This window comes from Leucoraja erinacea, chromosome 12 (genome assembly GCF_028641065.1).
Source record: "Leucoraja erinacea ecotype New England chromosome 12, Leri_hhj_1, whole genome shotgun sequence".
NCBI classification, from domain to species: domain Eukaryota; kingdom Metazoa; phylum Chordata; class Chondrichthyes; order Rajiformes; family Rajidae; genus Leucoraja; species Leucoraja erinaceus.
Window position 1 is genome coordinate 23,833,795 of NC_073388.1, and position 22,171 is coordinate 23,855,965.

General features: G+C 42.8%; 1 protein-coding gene across 2 annotated transcripts; it reads right to left on the bottom strand.

Annotated features, from left to right (window-relative positions):
- Positions 1-11,371: 11,371 nt before the first annotated feature.
- LOC129702186 (protein sprouty homolog 2-like) lies at positions 11,372-20,998 on the bottom strand. 2 transcript variants are annotated; one of them, XM_055643816.1, is made up of 2 exons: positions 18,882-20,998; positions 11,372-16,893 (listed from the first exon to the last, which is right to left on the bottom strand). In XM_055643816.1, the coding sequence occupies exon 2, from the start codon at positions 16,842-16,844 to the stop codon at positions 15,936-15,938; it is 909 nt and encodes a 302-aa protein (XP_055499791.1). In that variant the 5' UTR covers positions 16,845-16,893; positions 18,882-20,998; the 3' UTR covers positions 11,372-15,935. The 2 variants fall into 2 exon arrangements, with proteins under 2 accessions (XP_055499791.1, XP_055499792.1); XM_055643817.1 differs by lacking the exon at positions 18,882-20,998 and adding an exon at positions 18,469-18,615.
- Between the last annotated feature and the right edge of the window lie 1,173 nt (positions 20,999-22,171).

A 22,171-nucleotide genomic window follows, 5' to 3' on the forward strand; every position in this document is an offset into this window, starting at 1 on the left:
TAGGTGGAAAGGCAGTTAAGAAGAAGAGAAAAGGGGGGGGGGGGGGGGGGGGTGGCCAGGTGGGGAGTGAAGTGTGGGGGGAGAAGGGGGGAGTTGTAGGTAGTTACCTAAAATTCAACATTTATACAAGAGGGTTGTAAGCTACCCGGGAAGAATATGAGATGCATGTGGCCTCAATCTGGCAACGAAGGAGGCCCTGACAGAAAAGTCAGTCATAAATGCAAATAGTTATACCTGTACTATATTTCATCGGAGAGGAGCATTTGTAAGCCTGGTATGCTATTTGCCACTTATGAAGCCATACCCAAATGCATTCATATTGCTTTATGTGCACAGGGGAAGCATCACTTTGAAGAATCACAAATAGAGTTGATCACAATCCACACTCCTGACCTTGTGATGAGAACTTGCTCGTTGACAGGGAGTGGAGGAAACTAAAGGCTGTTTATTCTATTTCTAACTCATCTTGTGCTTGACAATGAAGCTTTCCGTCCATAGCTGTAAAGTGTTCTGTTCCCAGACTAACTTCCTCAGCTTGATGACCAAAAAAAATATGCATGTTTACATTCTGAATTATTGGACTAGTCTCACCACGGGGGAATCAAACAGGATCACTGCCAATTACCATGCTCCTTTTGCTTTCTACTTACTCTCCCAATATTTAAAAAAAACATATTTGGTCCAATTCCTCTGGAGCATAAGGTGACAACATTTGTTGCAGACATAGGCCAAGCCACTGGAAAAAGGATTTGGTACATAAAGCAAAATAAAGCTAAAGAACCAGGCAGGGGTTGAACGTTGCCATTTCCACCCATGAAGGAAATGTCAAAGTTATTGACTGAACGGCTGGTCACTCTCAAGAGGTTTTTTTTTTAAAAGATGAGTAGATGCATTTCCGCAATGGTGAGGAAATGTCAAGATAGGGTTCAGTACCAGAAATATAGCAATTTTCATTGACTCTGTCCCCAGATGTCCATAGTAAGACTTACCAAAAGGCATAGATCTGAACTGGTGCACCTTCGCTACATTATACTGCTTGCATTGAGCCCATATTTTTCCACTGCTTTCCACAATTCCGGAAACTCCTCTTATTAAGCGCACCTTCCAACATTAAGTGCTAGTATCCCTGTTCTACTTAAAAGGAGCCTATTATCTGTCACACACATGATGCTAGAGTCTTATCACATAAATCACCTAATTGCCACTGTCGATAGGAACCAGGTAGACCCCACAAAGTCTTCCTTTTAGTGTTCAATTATTTTGATGGTGCAGTAAAATAATAAGCAGCCTAATGCTTCGCAGGATCCACGACACTAGTCCTCAATGACTAATTGATTGATAGATAGGTAGATAGATTGAAAGACACAGCATGGAAATATGCTCTTCAGCTCACTGAGTCAACGCCAGCCATCGATCACCCGTTCACACTAGCTCTAAGTAATTTCACCTTCCCATCCATTCAACACACAATCGGGGCAATTTACAGAAGCCAATCAACCCACAAATGTGTTTGGCTTACGGATGTAGGTGGAAACTGGAGCACCCAGAGGAAACCCACACAGTCACAGGGAGAATGTGCAAACTTCGCACACACAGCTCCCGAGGTCAGAATCAAACCCAGGTCTCGGTGCCGCCATAGTGAGCACCATATCTTCTCCAAATTCCACTTCACACATCCTTTAAAGTGCAATTCTCACTGTAGTTTACCATAAAGTAGAATCTTTGCAATGCTAAATGACCTTTCATATATAGTGGGTGAAAAGAGTGCCAGGATCTCACTAAATTGGTATTGGCCTTGGTTTATTATTGTCATGAGGACCGCAATACAGCGAAAAACTTATTTGTGTGCTATCCACACTGATCATAACATACATGAGTACATCAGGTAGTGCAAAATAGAAAATAAATATAGTGCAAAATATCCTGCAACAGTTATAGAGAACTTAAAAAATGTGCTTGGGTCGCGATTAAGTAGTTAGAAGATGGAGAATTCATCCTTAAAATATTAGAGGTCTGTTGAAGAGTCTGACGAAAGCAGTGAAGAAACTGTTCATGAAATTGGTGTCATGTATGTAGAGCCTTTTTTTTATTTTCTGCGTGAAGGGAGAGCAGAGAAGAGAGAATGAACGGGATGTGTGTAGTCAAATGGAGGATGGTAGACTCAAGGGGCTGAATGGTCTATCTCTGTTCTATGCTCCTTTATTCCTATGTGTGTGTAATGGACATGTATGCACGATCGTGAGAGGTTGGAGGCTCACGGTTTTGACACAGCTTTTTTCCAGGAAATGTTTTACTTGGACTAATGTAACACTTGGATCCGTGATATACTTGGATCGAGATATATGTAAACTTTGCTCTGTTCCAACGCCCAGTTAATCATTTGTTAAATAATACAAACCAAAACCTCTTTTAACTTTTTCTTGGTTCAGGTGAATGTTAAAAATCTCCTGAGTGTGTTTGAAGAGAAGCTGGACATTATACTCCTTCCTTCCTTCCTTCCTTTTATTACTAAGTATTGATTCATATCATTGATATTTGTGGGTTCTTGCTGAATGTAGAATTGGTGTTATGTTGGCCTATATACATCATACTGCAAATATAATCCATTTTAGTTAGCCATTTTGAAAAGTCCTGACTGACAACATCATAAATAACCAAGATTATTATTTTATTTAGGAACTTTGGCATGAATGTAAATGAACAAGGAGAACCCATTGCTAGTGCAGATTTCTCTCTTTTCCTCCTGGTCAACCAGACATGACCGCCCCCTTTACTATTGTCCCCGTTCACTTCATGCTGACAGTCACTCATCCACGTCCTCTCCATTTCCATTCAGCCTGACATTTTTCTCTTCCCCTTCAACTCACCATTCTTCTCACTTTACCCAGCTCAAGACATAACATTAATTCATGCAATCTGTTTCTTTTAGGTAGGAAAGCACTCCTTAAAGAAGAAGAAAAAAGGTTGTCTTTACCCAACTAAATTACATTCATGCATATTTTGGAACCAAGTGTTACATTACTTGTAGTGAAACATTTGCTGGGGAAAACCAATGTCATTGCATAGGAATGTAGATAGGCCCATCAGCCCCTTGAGTCAATGGAGTAGGTGCAAGGGCCTAAAATGACTAATCTTGTTCCCTGGATGCTTTAACTGTTACTAAACATGAAGCTGTCCATTTTGGCAGGAAAAATAAACTAGAAGCATGTATCTTCATATACATGCGTCTTACGTCTTAGCATAGAGGGAAGTCATTTGGCTCATCGAGTGTATGCTGGCCCTCAGAGCATTCCTATCATTCTCATTCATCCACGACCTATTCTCTCTCACTAGTCCATCAATTCCCTGCCCAACCTCCGAAGTCTCCAGCCACCCACCTACACTGGATAATTAACCTGGCAGCATGTCTTTGGGATAAGTGAAAGGCTGAGCATACAAGGAAAGCCAACACAGTCCTAGAAAAAAGCATCACAGTATTAAAATCTATTTAAAACAGAATGAGGTGAAGTTTATTTTCTCTTGGGGAAGTCCAGTCAGGTCAGATTTATTCGTCAAATGCACAATAAAGTGCAGTAAAATAAACTTGCCAGCAGCGGTACAATAAAACACACAATACACAATAACAATTTAACACAAACATCCACAACAACATTCATCACTGTGGTGGAAGGCACAAAGTTTAGTCAGTCAGCCTCCATTTTCCCCCGTGGTCGGGACCACAACCCTCCGCAGCCGCTGCTGCCGGCGGCCAGATGTGCAGACAAGGTAAGTCCTGAATCGGTGCTTCCTTACCGGAGACTGCGGCTTCAAGATGGTGTAGGCCGCAGGCCGGCGGTCGATGATCTAAAGTCCCCGTCGCACCCCAGTTAGACCGCAGGGCCAGCGGTCGGAGATTAGGAAATACTGGAAATCTGGCATTGAAAGCAGACTCGCTGATAATTTTTAAGGCACAGGTAGACGGATGCCTGATAAGCGATGGAAGACCGGTTACCGAGGGCAGACTGCAATGTTGGATCGTGGCAACAATCAGATAAAGCATGAACTTGCTAAATAGGCAAAACAGACTTGAAGGGCTGAGTGGCCTACTCCTGCTTTACCTCAAATAAAAACCACTAGTTCAAACTAGTAGGTAAAGGGAAATCAACTGGGAAAACTGGGAAAGGTAAACAGGGAAATGAGCAAAAGCATTGGGAAATATTGATAAAAAATAATCAATTGGGTCTAAAATAAATATATACTGCTGACAAGTCAAAAGCAAGCCAGTAAATCAAACTGGGAATGATTAAAAATAACTGGGCAAAGCTGAAAATTAAAATAAGGATTCTCTATAATGAAAGGATGACAAATGGGAAAATGATGACATTAGAAAAGAAGTTGAAGAAACAGGCATTTTTTTAAATGGAATGTAAATTAAATATAATTTTCCCAATGATAAAAATTCTTCCAAGCTCTCAGTAATAATTGTTTCCATTTAACAAAAACAAAATCCTGGAAAATAGACTTCTCAACTTTGCTGTCTTACATGTCTGAGGATATGACATGGACATCACACGCTGCAGCACTCGTGAGTAAGGCAAGGCAGTGCCTTTACCATCTCAGGCAATTGAGGAAATTCATAGTGTCTCAGAGGATCCTCCAGTGCTTCTACTCAGTGGCTGTGGAAAGCATCTTGTCCGGAAATATTACCATCTGGTTTGGGAATTGCTCTGCCCAGGACAAGAAGGCTCTGCAGAGAGTAGTGCGTTCGGCCGAACGCACTATGGGAACTTCACTCGTCCCCCTGCAGGAACTATACATCAGGAGGTGCAACTTCAGAGCCAATAAAATCATGGGAGACCCCTTCCACCCCTGCAACGGACTGTTCCAGCTGCTACGGTCAGGCAAACGCCTCCGTTGCCATGCTGTGAGAACGGAGAGGTTGAGAAGGAGTTTCTTCCCAGAGGCCATTCGAACTGCAAACTCCTATCTCACCAGGGACTAACTTTACTGAACGTTTTTTCCTTCCGCCCACAATATTTAATATGTAAAAGAATATGTGATTGTGTTTATAGTTTGTTTGGTTGTTTGTTTGTTTGTCTTTTTTGCACAAAGTCCGCGAGCATTGCCACTTTCATTTCACTGCACATCTCGTATGTGTATGTGACGAATAAACTTGACTTGACTTGACTTGACTTGACTTGTATTCTTCACTCCCTTTGTCCCACTGTTGTCAGTTGTGCCTTCAACTGTTTAATTCCTATTATTGGAAACCCTTCTTAAACTTCTCCCATTGTTTAACAATATTCTTTTAATACTCATTCACTCATTGGGAAAGCCTAAAGTATTACAGTAGACAAGCCTTGAAGATGAGTGAAAGGCTTTGAGGAATGTGGAAATCCCAAAGAATATCAAGAATACTGCTGAACATGGTATTTATGAGGATAGTTCAGTTAAGTTTCTAGTCAATAATCACACTGAGATGATAGTATCTGAGTCATGACTATGGTAATGCAACTTAACGTCAAAGGAAACCTTATCGGAGATGATGATTTTTGTAATAGACGTATTACTACCAGTTGCCAGCCCATGCATTAGTATTTAGAAACAAGGAACTGCAGATGCTGGTTTACCAAGGAAAGACACAAAATGTTGGAGTAACTCAGCGGGTCAGTCAGCATCCCTGGAGAACATAGATAGGTGACAATTTGGGTTGGTTCAACTAGAAACATCACCTATCCATATCCTCCAGGGATGCTGCCTGACCTGTTGAGTTACTCCAGTGTTTTGTATCTTTCCATGTAGTAATATTGACCAGTTCCTTCTACAGACAGGTGAAGACTGCTTCATTATCTATGAATTTAGATTAGAACAGATCGGATCAGATTAGATTAGATTAGATTAGATTAGATTAGATGGATTTGATTGAATCAGATGAGATGAGATGTGATTCATCTATAGTCAGCCACACCAGAGTGCAAATTCCTTGTTCAGACTTCAGAATTAAGGGACAGAAGTTTAGGGGTCTATAGGGGGAACTTCTTTACCAGAGTGCAAATTCCGGTTGTTGAGCTCCCAGTGGAAGTGGTGAAGGCAGGTTCAGGGTAAATTTAAAAATAATTGGATAGGCATACAAATGGAATGCAGGCAGGTGGGACTAAGGGCAAAAAAACAGAATGTAGCGCAAATGGCCTGTTTAGTGCTGTAATTGTCATATGAGTAAGTTTCAGGGTAAATATAATGATATATACAATAATAAATACGTGCAAAACAACAGAATGGCGCAAAATCATAGTGCAACATCAGAGTAGTACAGGATATTATATTAAAGTACAAAAATAGAATAACAGAATGAGATAGAGTTAAGTCAAAGGTACGTGGCAGCATCTCTGGGAATGGGGTCTGAGATTATCGGTTCAGAAGTCGAATAGCAGTGGGGGAAAAGTTGTTATTACATCTGGACACCAGGGTATTCAAGCTCAGGTGTCCAGAAGATAGTAAAGAGAAAAGGGAAACGCCAGCGTGACAAGTATACTTGACAATACTTCCAGCCCTCGCAGTGCAATGCACTGTGAAACATAGAAACATAGAAAATAGGTGCAGGAGTAGGCCATTCGGCCCTTCGAGCCTGCACCACCGTTCAATATGATCATGGCTGATCATCCAACTCAGTATCCTGTACCTGCCTTCTCTCCATACCCCCTGATCCCTTTAGCCACAAGGGCCACATCTAACTTCCTCTTAAATATAGCCAATGAACTGACCTCAACTACCTTCTGTAGCAGAGAATTCCAGAGATTCACCACTTTCTATGTGAAAAATGTTTTTCTCATCTCGGTCCTAAAAGATTTCCCCCTTATCCTTAAACTGTGACCCCTTGTTCTGGACTTCCCCAACATCGGGAACAATCTTCCTGCATCTAGCCTGTCCAACCCCTTAAGAATTTTGTAAGTTTCTATAAGATCCCCCCTGAAGGTGAACTGGACAGAAGAAACTGAAATGTGTCTGATGAATTGAGCTGAGTTCACCACTCTCTGCAGGACCAGGTGATCCAGAGCAAAGCAGTTGCACTAGCAGGCTGAGATGCATCCCATCAGAATACTTACTTTTAGACATTGGAAAAGTTTTGGAGAATCATTATGACATTTTCTCAGAAGTCTAAAGAAGTCAACACACTGATACCCATCAATCTGAAGAAGGGTTTTGGCCCGAAACGTTGCCTATCTCCTTCGCTCCATAGATGCTGCTGCACCCGCTGAGTTTTTCCAGCATTTTTATGTACCACTGATGCACTAACCTATTCATTTTATCAGTGTGATGGACCAAGTTAGATTGCTGGTGATATATGGATGCCTAGGACCTTTAGATGTTGGCATTGGAAATGGAATTAAACATTACGCCACTATGAAGATAGGAGAGGTCCTTTAAGGGGGCTAAGCTTATGGCGCTATGCAGAGGAATTCTCACCCAGAGCAACATCCTAGAGATCAGATGTAAATTCTCCAGGTGCAACCTTTTTCTTTTTGCATAACTTGGCTTAGAATATATACAAACTCTAACAAAGTCTAACTGAAAATAAAGAGAAGCATCAAAGTTGAAGTTTGATTCAGAACACTGCTATTCTATGAATAGGATAGGTTAAGAAGGATATGAGTCAACCCTAGGCAGGTGGGACTAGTGTAGATGGAACATGTAGGATGGTGTGGGTAAGTTAGGCTGAAGGGCCTGTTTCCATGCTTCAGAGACTCTGACTCTACGACTCTATACTACATTCTACAAGATGATATAGCTGCTGGTAGTATCACAAATGAAAGGTAATCTCCTGTTTCTCTCTCCTGAGGTGCTGTTTGAACTGCTGAGAATGTCTAAGAATTTCTGTTACTCTCAAAATTCCTGTCCACCCAATGCCTCTTGCATAGTTATTTTTGCTCTTTTCGATGTATGTGTGATTGAACATTGCCTAATCAGCAGACAATGACAATGCTGGTTACTTCCTTCCTGTAGAATAATATGCCCCAGTTAGCAAACTCAGAGCTTGCTGTGAAGCTGATCTCCACAAAGCCAATCAATAAAAATACATCCTTGGCAGCCCTTTGTTCCACAGCAAGCCATCCCACGTATACAATGATTTTATTTATTTTTGGCACACAGGGTGTAAAAAATTACTTTGTTTAAAAATACACAATCAAACATTTTACCTCAATAAGTACCTGTGATAGAATAACCTAGGTCAAACCTTCTGAACTAAATTTGAAACTTAAACCATCCTTTGATCAAAATAGGATCAAATCCCTCATCCTCTTCATCTGAAAAGTCATTGACAAGCTGCTTGTTAATTGTATTTACTGAAGTGATTATTGAATAAATAAGGATAGCTCCAGAAAGAATTTCATCTACTCCTTTGTTTTTTGCACATCCAACCCACTAGCTGTAAGACAACATAATTTGTCAAAAACCACTCCTCTTGGCTAATAGTTGGAGAAATGCTTGTTTAGATCGAAGTTCTCATCTTCCCATTCAATAACCAAGGTCTCTGCTTATCGTTGTAGAAAAAGGAAATCAAAAGGCAAGATTGCAATCTCTGCCCTCAATTTCTGGCACCAGTCGTTTGTTCAGGCCATTCAGATATAAGCTTACATTGCTGTGGCCCATCTTTGGCTTGCCAACAGTCTGAGTGCTTGGCTGAGCTAGATCCAAGTTCATATCTGATGCCTTGCAGTTATTGTTACAATTTAACAACAGAACTGTAATTGAGCCCCAAGGCTGAATTACATCCCTGCCACAGAAGGCAAGTATCCGGCACTCAAAAGCATTCTCCGTGAGTTCATTAGATATGTGCTAACAACGTATTTAACTATTTCTTTGTATTAATTATATTAACAAATTCCCTGTACACTGAATGCATAATCTCAACACCTATTTATTATGGGTCTGAAATAACAATAAGAACATGTTTTGATAAATACTATATTCCAATATCTCAAGGCACCTTTCAGCAGTGTCAATAAACAAAGCATTGGTAAGTAATGGTTAAAGAGGTAGATTTTAAAATGAATTTCAAAGGGGGAAATTGAAGAGTCTTTGGAAAAGAGGTGTAAAGTTTAGAATGTTTGTAAATGTAGACACAATTTCTCAGGGTGAAGTGCTTGGAATTAGGAATGTTCAGTTCAGGGGAGTGTGAATATCCTGGAGAGTTGCCGAAGACTACACATTTCAAATCGTGCAATGGCTTAACTGGGAGCCAAAATAGGGCTACTGAGAGCAGGGGTGATGTTTGAGTGGTTAGAATATTATAGACATTCACAGCCGATGAGCTGATGAGTTACTAGGTATTGCCCCATTTAGGAATGGATATTGAATTAGCAATATAATAAATCAGTGACAGAGGGTCAAGGGGTATAAGTGATGAATTATAACTGTGTCTTGTCAGGCTAGATGGAGAAATAGACCATGCTTTTGGATAATGTTGCCAATATGAATGAAATAGGAGGCCAATTCACAACCTCCTCTTTCATACCTGAAGATGCTTTGGGGAGTCAGAGGTGGTGATGCAGCTGTAGAAATATAAATAAATCTAATTATGAATGGATAGATAATAATAGAACTAGGTGAATACAATCTCATCCAGCTGGACACTGGTCAGAGCGATTGGAGAACAATTACAATCTCAACCATATCAATAGGGTCAGGAGGAAACTTGCCATAGCCCAAACATCAAGAAAGTCATTTATGATTTTGTCTTTGGTCGATTACATATAGTGCAGGATAAATGGAGGGAAAGGTGGGTGTGGCAGCATTGTGATTGTCAGAAGTGAAAAGAGAGATTTGGAGGTGGAACAATAGTTTGCAAGGATATTGGAGCTCAAGATATTTTCAAGGAAAGAAATGTGGACAACAAATTTGTGGAGGACCATGTGCAGGGATAGAGAGGCATTACCATCAGTTACCACGAGAGACGGGAAGGGATATTTGTTTGTTACCAGTCTGCTAGAAAGAGGGTTAAGGGAGTTGTGGGTGGATCAAATAGACAAGGTAAGTTTAGTGAGGACATGAGATGAGAAAGGGGAAACTATTGGAATATGTATGTCCAAGATGAAACCAGAGCTCAGATTAGGAATGGGGTCAGTAAATCTACAATGACCTTTATGACAGTGGGAAAAGGAGGGTAACAGGAGAGGCAATCATAGCCTGGGGGCATTTATAATTGGAGTAAAGTTTGAAAAATATAAGAGGGAGATGGGTTTAGAAGGTAGATTGCAGGAGTGTAAAAGAAAGCCAAGAGGTGTATTTGCATTTTAGGATGTTCCCACTATGGTGAGCAGTTTTGTCCAATGACATTGAGGTCCGATAGTTCCTAATGCAACCCAGGCAGGTGATAATTTTCAAAAGCATTTACCTACCACATCTGTTCATAGGTATGGCAATTGGACCGAAGGCAGCAGAAATGTAAACCATATTTGTGTCAGGGTGTAAGTAATACTTTTCATGAGGATATGAAATCTTGCGTGGGGTGAGGGTGTTGTTAAACAGATAAGAATCTACAGCACTTCTGATGAATGAAGATCTAAACAGTTCAAGGACAATAACGTGTCAAAGTACCTCTTAAATTCAAACTTGATGAGCCTTTTGATTGTGCAGTTACCACATTGTGGACATAGATGGGGAGCATTAGTCAAACAGAAGTTTCCATAAAGCTCCTCTTCTTTCCAAGTTGCACATTGAAGTTCATGTTACCAATGATTTGGCTGCTCAGAGGGTATATAATGGTGGTTGTGTTCACTACCAGGGAGGGAAAGGGATGCATCTTACTCCATTAAATGAGCTTCTGGCTAAGACCAGAAATAATAGATCTGTTAATTGTGTAAGAACACTAATGGCATACCCTTGACAAAGGCAGGACAATATCTGTTCTTGGTACAATGCCTTACAAAGCTAAAACAAAGTTCTAAGCATCTTTGCACCTCAAATCCACAACACTACATCACACTAAGGGCACAAATGGTCAGATTGGAATTGATAATGTAATTAAAAGATTTCTGCCCATTTAGTAAACTCAGTGCATGTTGTTAGATCCGTGAAAAGGAAGTTTCACAAAGTTGACAAACCTATTTTCGTTTTAATATGTGTTAATGTTGACTGAAAAACCAACAGCAGATATCCACTGGTAGGTGTTTCTAAAATCCTTTATAATGAGGACAGATGAATATCTGCATGTCAAGGTCTGTACAATTTTGTCATCTGGAAGATGCAATTCAGCAGCACATATACTCATGATAAAGATTTCTAAAATTAAACTTAAAATTAAAGTACTGCAAATGGTTTAGTGCCTGCAATCAGTTCCTATCTAGAAGTAAAATGGAAATATGTTCCATTTGTGAATTGACTCTCAAGACGTGTATGTGTACAGGAAAAGGCACACACTCCTGAGCTAAGCCAAAGCTAAGCTTCTGAAATAGGAGGTATTTAATTACAGATTGCTCAACCGTATCCCCAATGGTCAGTGCCCTTGATATTGGACTCCATAATTGACCTCCACCAGTGGAACACGGAGACTGTTATATTATTTACAGGATGTAATGTAGTATCTGAAAATGTTTATTTCAGAACCACCTCCAGCATCTTCCATTGAGAAGAGTGAGATTAGCAAAGTCATAGGGATATCAGCATATATAAATCATTCATTCTGTTAGTATGTTGTTCCTTTATCATGGGTCAAAAATCGTCATCTGAAAACTGAGCACAGTTTCAGCATTGCTGTGATTGAAGATGAAGGGTGGATCCAGTTTAGCACAATTCGGGATGGACAATAAATGTTGCATTTTTAGAACACTTTGTCAGTACAGTCCTTAATCAGTCTTAATCCTACTTGTCTTGCTCAACACTTTGAAATAGTAAAGCCATTTTTCAGTAAGATTCTCCACAGTATTGGATTTCCACACAAGGAAGTGTATAATGGTACAAAATAAGCCTTTTGTACTTCCCTGGTGAAGATACCTCTGGGATTCTGCATTTTCACATGTCAGAGACATGGGAAGATAAACAGCCCAAGTGTTCTTGGACCACTCCGTCAAAGAAAGGCAAACTTTATTGTAGCCACAGAATAAAACAAACACAGCAATTTAATTTGAAAATTAATATATTTCTATTTTATACCTTTATTCAGCTCTGTAGTGCCACCCTTACATTTTTGCAGCAAGTTCTGTACATTTTTTTTCTAAAGGGTGTTTGTTTAAATAAATATCTTATAAAATAAAACTTCAAATAAATATTCAGACTAATCAACATAATGGTAAAACATAAGAGAATCAGTAACTTTTGATTGATATACAGGATGCCAATTGTACCTAAGCAATGCAATAATTGGAATTTGTATATAGGGTAATAGAGCCCGATGTTAGCAGGAGACAGTCGGACATTCACCTGAATGTACAATGTACCAATAACCGGAGTCCTTCCTTCATATGGCACCATTCACAGTATTAATAATTTTGTATATACAAAAATATATCAAAGTAACTATAACAAAGAGCAGGCTCTTGCCATGTTCATAGCCCCCCCAAAAAGCAAGAAATGCCCGTGAACGTGACGTCTGGTCAGATCGAAACGTGCCAGTGGTTCCTCCTCTTAATGAATCAAGGCCCAGATTGTACGCTGAATTGTGATCCGATAGGTGCTCCAGACATCCAGGCAATAAAGTGTCACTGCATTATAGTCCAAAATAAAGGTGTTCTTTTCCGGATCCCCACGTAGATTCTGTATGGCTTATTCAAATTGATTTCTGTCCTCGTGTACTGGTTTTTAGGCAGAGGGCATTGCATAATTGTCACACACATGCATACACACACACACACACACATACACACACACAACGTTTTTTTCATAAAACAGTGTGTTTCCTGGCGTTTCAGGTTGCCAAACAGCTTGCAGGAAAACCATGCTAACGTAATGCAAATCTTGCGAACAAATTTAATAACACGCTAGTTAGTGAATGGTTATGTCCCCTGTTGCATATTTGCAAAGTTTTTGAAAAAATGTATATATTTTTTTTAATGAAAAGTAGGTTCTAGGAAAACCATGACCCTAAGGTAAATGCATCGTTCCCTGGCTCCTATGATCAATATTGGCCGGTTTGTATTATGAATGTAATCATTATTATAGTTTCAATTTGCAAAAATGTCAATGGTCCTTTAATGCACATGCTTAAAATACAGATACATAATGTAAGAAACCGTTTTGATCAGAGATACTGCAGGGCGAGCGGGTTGCAATTGCTAGACATACCTTTACTGCTCTTACCACAGACTTCACTCTAAAAGGGCAGGCTGTCCCTTGGGACAGCCAAGAAGATTTGGTCTTTGAATTATTTAATAGCCTCTCTAGAATAACCAATTGTGAACAGTCACAGACCATTCAAGTACAAACTCCATGATATCCTCCTTGCACAGAACTCTGCTTGGTTATACTGGTAGTCCCAAAGCTCATCGGCAACTACTCTGTGGGGGCCTCCCTTTCTTAGTTGAAGAGGGCAGTCATGGCGATCGTGGATATCCATGGTTGCCCCTCTTTAACTTCGACCTCCCCTGGCCTCCACCCACGGCCACCGGGGTGGGGAGAGAGGTCAGAGGTTGAACAACATTGCTCCCCTTCCCTTCGGATCATCCCACTCTCTGGGATCTTTCGAAGTCCTAATGAGGACCATTCCAGTTGAAAAGCAGGCTTGCCCTGGTGAGATCAGCGCCTTTCTTTTAGACCCCAGCTAGCCCATACTTAGAGTAACTGTAAATTGCCAAATAAAAAAACATTATTGGTCTTATTGGGATTTTGTGGCGATTTATCAAAAGACAATATGCCTCATAGTTAATTGCTCCTTTCTTGCTAGTTTGGAACGAAGCACAAAATTACCATTTGTAGAGCATAGAACAAAAAAAAAGTAAAACTGAATATCAGCTTAAACATGGTGACTGTGCTCTTCGGAAATACAGGATTGCTGGCCAAGGGACAAATTCGATTTATCTCAATGTGAAAAAAAGTACAGAAGAAACACAATCTCTGATTTCGTTTTCCTACAACAACCTCCCAATTAAAAGTCATACTGAATGGAATTCAATGAGGATAATATTGAAGATAGACACAAAGTGCTGGAGTAATTCAGCGGGTCTGGCCGCCTCTCTGGAGAAGAAGACTGGGTGATGTCTGGGGTTGGAACTCTTCTTCAGACCCAGATAATGTGAACTGTGATTTATAATGAACAGTGATGCAACAAGGATGATGTAAATTTATACTGGCTATTTTTAAGTGATTCGTTAATTTAAAGTTGGGGGTGAAACGGACACTCATACAATTAATAGTTAGTACAACTACAATTGCATGAAAGGTAGGATGAAGGATAGATAGTGTTTGAGCGTAAACACGGGTGGGCGACTGCGTGAAACGACAGAAACACAATTGGTGCGTGTCTACATGGATTATTTTTTTTGCTTCTGGGCAGAGTTACCTGTAACAGGTTGTCGTCGTTTCATATTCAGGGGCGGGGGGCGGTTTGCCAAGCGGCGCATGAACACGGTTGGACCGAAGTCATTAAGGGCTCACTTCGCCACCCGAAAAGGCCGTGTTGAAACGTGGGCCAGTCAGCCCGATGTCCAACAGCTTCAGTGGCAAATGCCACAGCATGGCACCAGGCACACAACCCCAAATCCCATTGTTTTGAGCACGCATTCCCTCTACATAGGAAGTCCTAATCTAGGAGGGCGATGAAACGCGGTGCACGCACGATGTGATGATGAACATCAACGTGGCAAAAAGTCTGGCTAACATTGAAAAATCCGCCTTCTTCGCCATAAAAGTGCCACCCAACCCTCTCAACCACATGCAGATATACAGCGTGTCAATTACCCAACGTGTTGAAATCCATATTAAGTCCCCGTGTAACGGCCACCAATGAGCAAGGGGAAGGGACGTGGGGAGCGAACGCGTTTCCTCTTAAAAACACAAATCCATTGGAAAAGAATAGCTACTCCACTTTGAGTGTTAGCAAACGAAAAGTATCAGCCGAACTTTTGCAAACAATCGCGCTCGGAATCCATGAATTGACAAAGAATCAAAACGGTTTCAAACGCCGCCCGCTCCCCATAACCGAACTTTTTGAGTAACTGACAGAATAATACGTAAATAATCGCGTCTGTGATTCAAGAGAAAGAGAATATATTGTCAATTGACTATATCGCATTTCTAAGCCAAGCAATAAATATTTAATGCATTGACGGAAGACAAGTTGCATGGTTTTCCCATAAACAGTGGTTTACTGAAGACGCAACCATCTGGCAGAGGGCTCGCTTCCCAGGTCTCCACACGGGGATCACTCAAAGAAGAAGCTTCTGCTCTCCTCCAACTCTTAGGCCCTCCGGGATGGAAGCCCGTCCTGTGTAGGTAGTCACCCTCGGAGTGAGGTGTAGGGGGGGGGGGGGGGGGGTGGGGGGGGGGGGGGGGGGGGTAGTGGGCTATGGAGAACATTCAATTTCTTTCGGTTGGTGTACTTGATACTCTCTACAGTGGGAATCATTGCCAGCCACATAAAGACATGGTTTGGGCCTGCAACAAACACAGGAAGAACCCACAAGAAGGTGCTTAACTGGAATGGTCTAGGTTGCCCCCTTTCCCTCGGTCGACTATAAATGCTCAAACTCCAAGATATTGAGAGAACCATTAGATTTCCAGGAAGTTACAAACAGCCAGCTGAGAATCTGCTCTCCACTCCACTGCTACCGCTCTCTCTTATACACACACACACACACACACAGCACACACAGTCACACACACACACACACACAGTGGGGTAGTCTCAGCGCGAGAATTCAACCCCCCTTGGAAATCTCTCCAAGGGGTGAAGGAAGCTTTGGAGAATGTGACTTCTGAACTTCCACAGGGTTAGCATTGGTCACGGTATAGGTAAAGTCTCTTGGTCACAAAGGTTTGTCGAAGGTTTTGGGACAAGGTGCGTTTGAAACTTTCCTGCACACGGTGTTGGAGTTCTTGCACCTGCAACCCGGCCGCTTGACGCCGTCATAACAACCTTGGCAGAGTCGAAGGCATCCTTTAGCCGGCAAATAGCACCATAAGCAGGGCAGGAAGATAGAGATGAGGCCCATGGCGGTCCAACGAGCGCAGCAGTTGCCTTGGCTGCAGGAGCACGGGTTGTCCGCACAATTATCCTCGTCGTCGTTGGAGCAATGGTAGAAGAGGCCCTTGACACAGCAGACACAAGTGCCGTACTCCAGGGCGCTCTGGAATGAGCAAAGGCACCTCTGGTCACAGAGCCAGCACGAAGGCAGAGTCCTCGGGGCTGTGCAGGAGCCGCACTTGCACTTCCCGCACTCCTCGCACCGCAGCGAGTGTTGGCTCCAGTCCTCGGCGCCTGGAGCCTTGGTAAAGTTGGCTTTGAAGTCAGCCTTGGGCTGCGCCCTGATAATTCCTTGGACAGAAGGCGACGAGCTCACGCTGACCAGCAGTCTGTGCTCGGACGTGGTGCTGCTCCGGGATGCCGAGCTGACAGTACTGGTGGATCGACTCAAGTGCTGCTGAACGTGGTGATGGAGCTGCGCCGAGGAGCGCGCCCCCACCCCAGCGAGGCTGGGTTCTGCCGTCCTCTCCCCCTTCTGCGCCGAGCTGGACGGGCTGCTGGTTGCAACCCTTGCAATGGTCACCATGGGCCGCTCCACGTAGTCGTTGTTGGCCCGGATGGAGCGGATCTGGTCGATGGAGAGCACCGGACCCGGCTGCATCTCTCCCGAGTCAGGATCAATCCGCTGCCGCCCTCTGTCGTGGGCGAGCTGGAGAGAGAAGGGCGAATCCACGGCGGTCGGGGCTTCCATCTGACAGCGAGCGGAGCAGGCCCGCGGGCTGGCTACACATCGGTCAGACCTGTTGCGAAGACAGAACGGAGAGAAATGTCAGGGAGATAGCACACCCGTTGTAGTGGACCCGCCCTCCGCCCGGCCGATGGTGGACCCTCCTTTTCCATCATCTCCAACCAGTCGCCCAGAAATGGGAGACAGAATCCACCTCTTCCACCCACATCAACTACCCCAGCTTCCAGCGCCCGGTCCAATCCTCCCGCCCCGGGGAGGGGCACCCAGCCAGCATTACAAATCTTACGGTTGGAAAGAAAAGGGCGAACATGTTTAAAACTGAATAGACGATTGAAATCCGTGGGGAAAATAACGGATGCCCAGCACAGTATCCAATGTGTTCGGTTCTAAGATCCATCCTTACCGCAGATTAGGCGACAGGGTAACGGGATCGGCACAGGCTTATAAATCACCCGGAGCGTGGCACTGCGCCGTGGCGACAAAAACATGTCCTTTGCCACACAATACAGATAAGGAGCAACATCAAGTACTCCCGCTTGTACTAGTAACAACGATGTGTTTGCACACTCGGCCATACTAGTAAAAAGTTACCGAACTTCGGCCCACAGTACGCGCCCGGCAGACTCGCTGCAAATGGACCCCTTTACATTACTACACCCCCCACATATACACTCACTCACTCGCCCTCAGTCGCTGCTGGAGGTTAAATGCAGCCGCTCATCGGCCGAGTGACACCTCGCATTTCCCGCCTTTAGACCTGTCTATACACCCCCCATTCACTAACTCCTAGCGAGCTACAAAATGCATCGCCATCCGAACGATCAGTATTTTACATCCGACACGTGTCATACATTGCCCGACAACGCAGAGCTGGATGCAAACCATCTGTTGGCAATTCAAACATCGGGACATTGCGCGGCAGTCCGAAATCAATGTAAAACAAAACGCGAATCCAACGCTCTTTTTCCCCAACTGAGTTTGTCCACTTGCTGAGAATAAGCGGCACTTTACTCTGGCGCGGCTATGTTGAAAGTGTTGAAGAGTCTAACAGTATTCACTCACTGGGATTACCGTCCGAAATAGAGGAGATCTCTGGCACCCAGAGTCAGTCAGGACAGTAATGAGGCGGAGATAAATAGGAGGACAGCAAGGAGTGTGACCCAGCGGAGCGCCATGCTCCAACGGTTGCTGTTGAATGGCAGTGGGTTTGCGAATCCGGATGTGCTGAATCCGATATAGCAAGCTGGCATGAAATGGATACTACATGCGGAAAAGTCAAACACTGGACAGTGCCATTAGACAACGCTGCCAACCGCTCGGGAGCCGCTGTGAACATACACAGAAGAGCCAGCTCTCACCGGCTCCGGGGCCACATGAAACCTCCGCCTATCTTCCATCTACAACCCCCAATCCCACCTAACTCCTGGCGCACGTAGTGTTGGGGGCACACCCCGGCCTAAGGGGCATCGGTGTGTCTAAACTGCCAGGGGACAGCCAGGATATAAAGCAAGTTCCACATGAAACTGTAAAGACACCGAAATGCACGGAAATGTAGAAATAGCTATTAGCCAATAATGCGTTGATGATAAACAACGTTATTCCCACAGCTAAAGTGTTAAGCACTTACCATAAAATCCAGGTGAAGATTGCCCCGCACGGTTTGCAATATAGCCAGAAGCAGTGAAGTTTACAGACTGTCTTTCGCCTCTTTAATGGATGGGGCTGGGGTCCGTTTCTCAAGTAGAGTTACATTGAAATGAGGCTGTTCTCAGGTTCTGATCGATATTAAATAGTATCCCCCCCCCCCCCCCGACCCCTCCCCACAAACCAGTAATAGTATGCAACGAGCGGGTTAGTTTAATGCAGTCTCCTGTGATCAATAATCGGAAAGATCTTGGCATTTGCTTGAAACGAGTATTAACCTTGTGCAGAAAACCAACTCGAGTCGAGGTACGGACGTGGCTGACTGAATAAAACGCGCACACACACACACACACACGTATACAGTTACAAACCAAGTCATATTGTACAGGTCCTCACCTCGCCAAAGATGTCGGTTGTTTCTTTTCGATGCTGCCGGCTGAGCTGTGGCAGTAACCTTGTCTGCTGTGCTTCAAGTGCAGTCGGTGTCCGATCAATGACAAGCTCCCGGGCGAAGGGCGCTGTGTCCTGGACTGTCAGAGTCTATCGGCGAACCATATCCCTCCCCGATGCCGCAGCTCTGCCACTGACTCAGATTCACTTCACACTAACAGACGAGGTTTTTTTTTTCTCTCTCGCCCCAAACAAACAGCCCCGTCCTGACTCCCCTCTCGCTCTCTCTCTCTCTCTCTCTCTCTTCGGCATGCAGTGATTTGTCCGGTTATAGCTAATGGCTAAATGGCGTCATCCACGTGAAACTGAATAGGCCATTTGCCGTCCCAAAGGCTTCTCCGCATCCGGTCGTGGGCCATTGGTGAAGCTGGAAAAAAACTATTTAAAGCAAGCTTGTGAAATGATGGTCACGGACAGAGCAAGTACACTCCTCGCCACCTTTAAATTGCCAGACGAAATATTTTAAACCCACCCGAATGCTTCGTGCACTGAGACTCCACTCGGGAAACACCCCCCAGGATTAACATGTTTCCCCGTGGAGATTCATATGATATTTCTATTTTAAAGGAAATAATAGCTAAACAAGGAGTGAATAGAAGACACGTGCTATTTATACGGTATACTTCAGCAGGAGACGAGGAGTTTAAAAAAATATATTGATTCATATTTTCGATCCACTGAAAAGCCATTACCGATCCTTTTAAAAGCTCCGAGGTAATCTCAGAGTGCGCCGGTGAGAGCACTGAGGAGTCCGTCTCGGCTCTGTGCAAGACTGAACATAGCCGCTGTCACAGACACAGCCAATGCCACCTGTTAACGCAGTTTAACCTGGACACCTGTTCAGTTGATTTCCTGGAGCTTTCCCTTTTATGTTCATCCACCCCCCTCCACCACACCCCGGTTTGGTTTGTTTAAGATTAAGATTGCCTCCAAACCTTTATTGTTGGGAGGATTGTCGCAGCTAAAGGACAAGTCTTGCAGAAACAGCCTGCGTGGTTTACAGAGACCTGTAACAAGTGTCTATCCGGAATGCGTACATAGGTGTGCACCAGAAATGTCAATACAACTTTGATTCAGCGCGGCAGATCATTGAATGGCGTCAGAAGCTATTGAGCTACTTGGCCATTCTTTGCAATCATCTCCCAACATATGACATCAGGGCACAGAGGAGGGGCTCCAGTTCGGTCTCTCACTTGGTGGGAGGTCAGGCGATATTCAAAGCCTCTGAACCGCTTGTCGAAAACATACAGGATTTGGTATGAGCTGGATTCCCCTCAGCATTCATACAGCACAGTAAGCTCTCATCTATGACCTTGTGACTGAAAACCACAAAAGAGCAAAATCTTGCCTCCAAAGAGACTTCTTGTCACGTGCTTTGAACAACCATCCTTCAACGTGCCTTTACACAGTGTTGTATAAATTGTTTAGTTAACTAGTTTGTGTGATTTATTTCCCCCAACGTGGATCAAGTATTCTTTACTGCCAACAAAACCAGTTCAGCTGCAGATTTAAAGGTGCTTTGGTTGTTTAACCCAAAACACCAATATTAAGCCAATGAGAACTTTATAAAAACATTTTATCACTGCAATATTCAATAACAAGGAACAGTATAAAATGCAAGTTAAAACTAAGTTAGCTAAATTAATGTGCATTTCAGTATATTGCCAAGCGCAATTGAAGAAGGGTTTCGGCCCGAAACGTTGCCTATTTCCTTCGCTCCATAGATGCTGCTGCACCCGCTGAGTTTCTCCAGCATTTTTGTGTACCAAGCGCAGTTGACATTGTGCCATGTTATTATTAGCTTCATTTGTTAATTGTTAAGTGAATATATAATAAATGTATCTTGTCCAAGCTTCTTCGCATTAAAAATAATATTTTTTCTTTAAATTATTCCTTGCCTTTCAGGATTTAGCGTTACACACTGAGGTTTTGCAAACAGGGTTTCATCTGTCTCAAAACTAGCAGCAAACGCTATTTTCCCAGAGGCATGGCAGACCGACCCAGGTGCATCTGTCAGACTCTCAAACCTTGCAGATTTATCTGAATCACTCAAGTCCAGCAGCCCGGAGCCGAACGCCGGGAGGCTTAAATTCCAAAACAAAAATCACACAGCCTTTATCCCGAGGAATGCAAGCCTGCAGCCAACGCGTCTCAAATAGACACTATCTTTACACCGGGACAGCAACGAGCAGACTGACCCGCTTGACAGTATTCCCTCTCATCAAATTAAATCTAAGCGGCCTGTATTTTAATCCCTTTCCCACGCCATTGCCTCCCACCTCCAAAGATGTATATTAAAATATCACTATATCCAAATCCATTCTCTTTCCAAAAAGTTATTTTTTTTCTAAAAAAACAAAAACCTTTCGCACACTCCCTATAAAATGTTTAATTGCGCCCACTAAATTACACCAGTTAACAAACATTGATCCGGCTGTATTATATTCCAATGGTCTTTCAAAATGGATTTATTCGCAAATATTTTGTGAATGCCAGGGTTTTCTATTAGAATACCACAAGTACCACTAAATTCCTATAAATTGGACTTTGGACTGAGATGCCAAATTATCTTATTTTGGGTAGGGGAAAATCCAATGAGCAGAGTTCCTTCCTCATTTACATCACCAGAGCAACCAGTCAACTAAACACGATTAATTAGATAAAGCTGATCTTAAGTACCATCTCCTCTCCTTGTACCTTGCCCGTGGAAACACTTCCCTTGGGATCTGCCTATAATGCAATACAATGCAAATATACGTTATTCTACTGCGTGTATTTAACAACAGTCCTTTTGAATCTAGAAGATCTGAATGTATCATGGTAATGTAAGAATTTAAATTTAAACAATTTAAATTCATATTTAAAACATATAAAAATTTATATTTGGTATCAGTACTGTAATAAGTGACACCAGTTCTCTAAGAAGGATATGCCTGCCCCATTCCCATTCAGCCACCTATTTTACAAATGGCCTGTTTCCTTCCATGACCTTAACTATCATCAACTCTTAATTGCCCAGTGAAGGGCCTGGCAAAACATTCGGCTGGATCCAATAGGGCTAACTCTGGAAAATAAATGACATCCATGTCACATTCCACAGAACAAGTGTTTCCATTTTTTATGGTAGTAAATAGGGAACTTTAGAAATTAGTTAAATTGATCTTTATGGAAAAGATATTTACATTAACGGAGCAACAACTAGATATGCAAAATCTATTGCTCATGAATTCTGATTG

Coding starts and splice junctions, on each gene's coding strand:
- LOC129702186 (XM_055643816.1), bottom strand. CDS start 16,844: ATGGAAGCCCCGACCGCCGTGGATTCGCCCTTCTCTCTCCAGCTCGCC.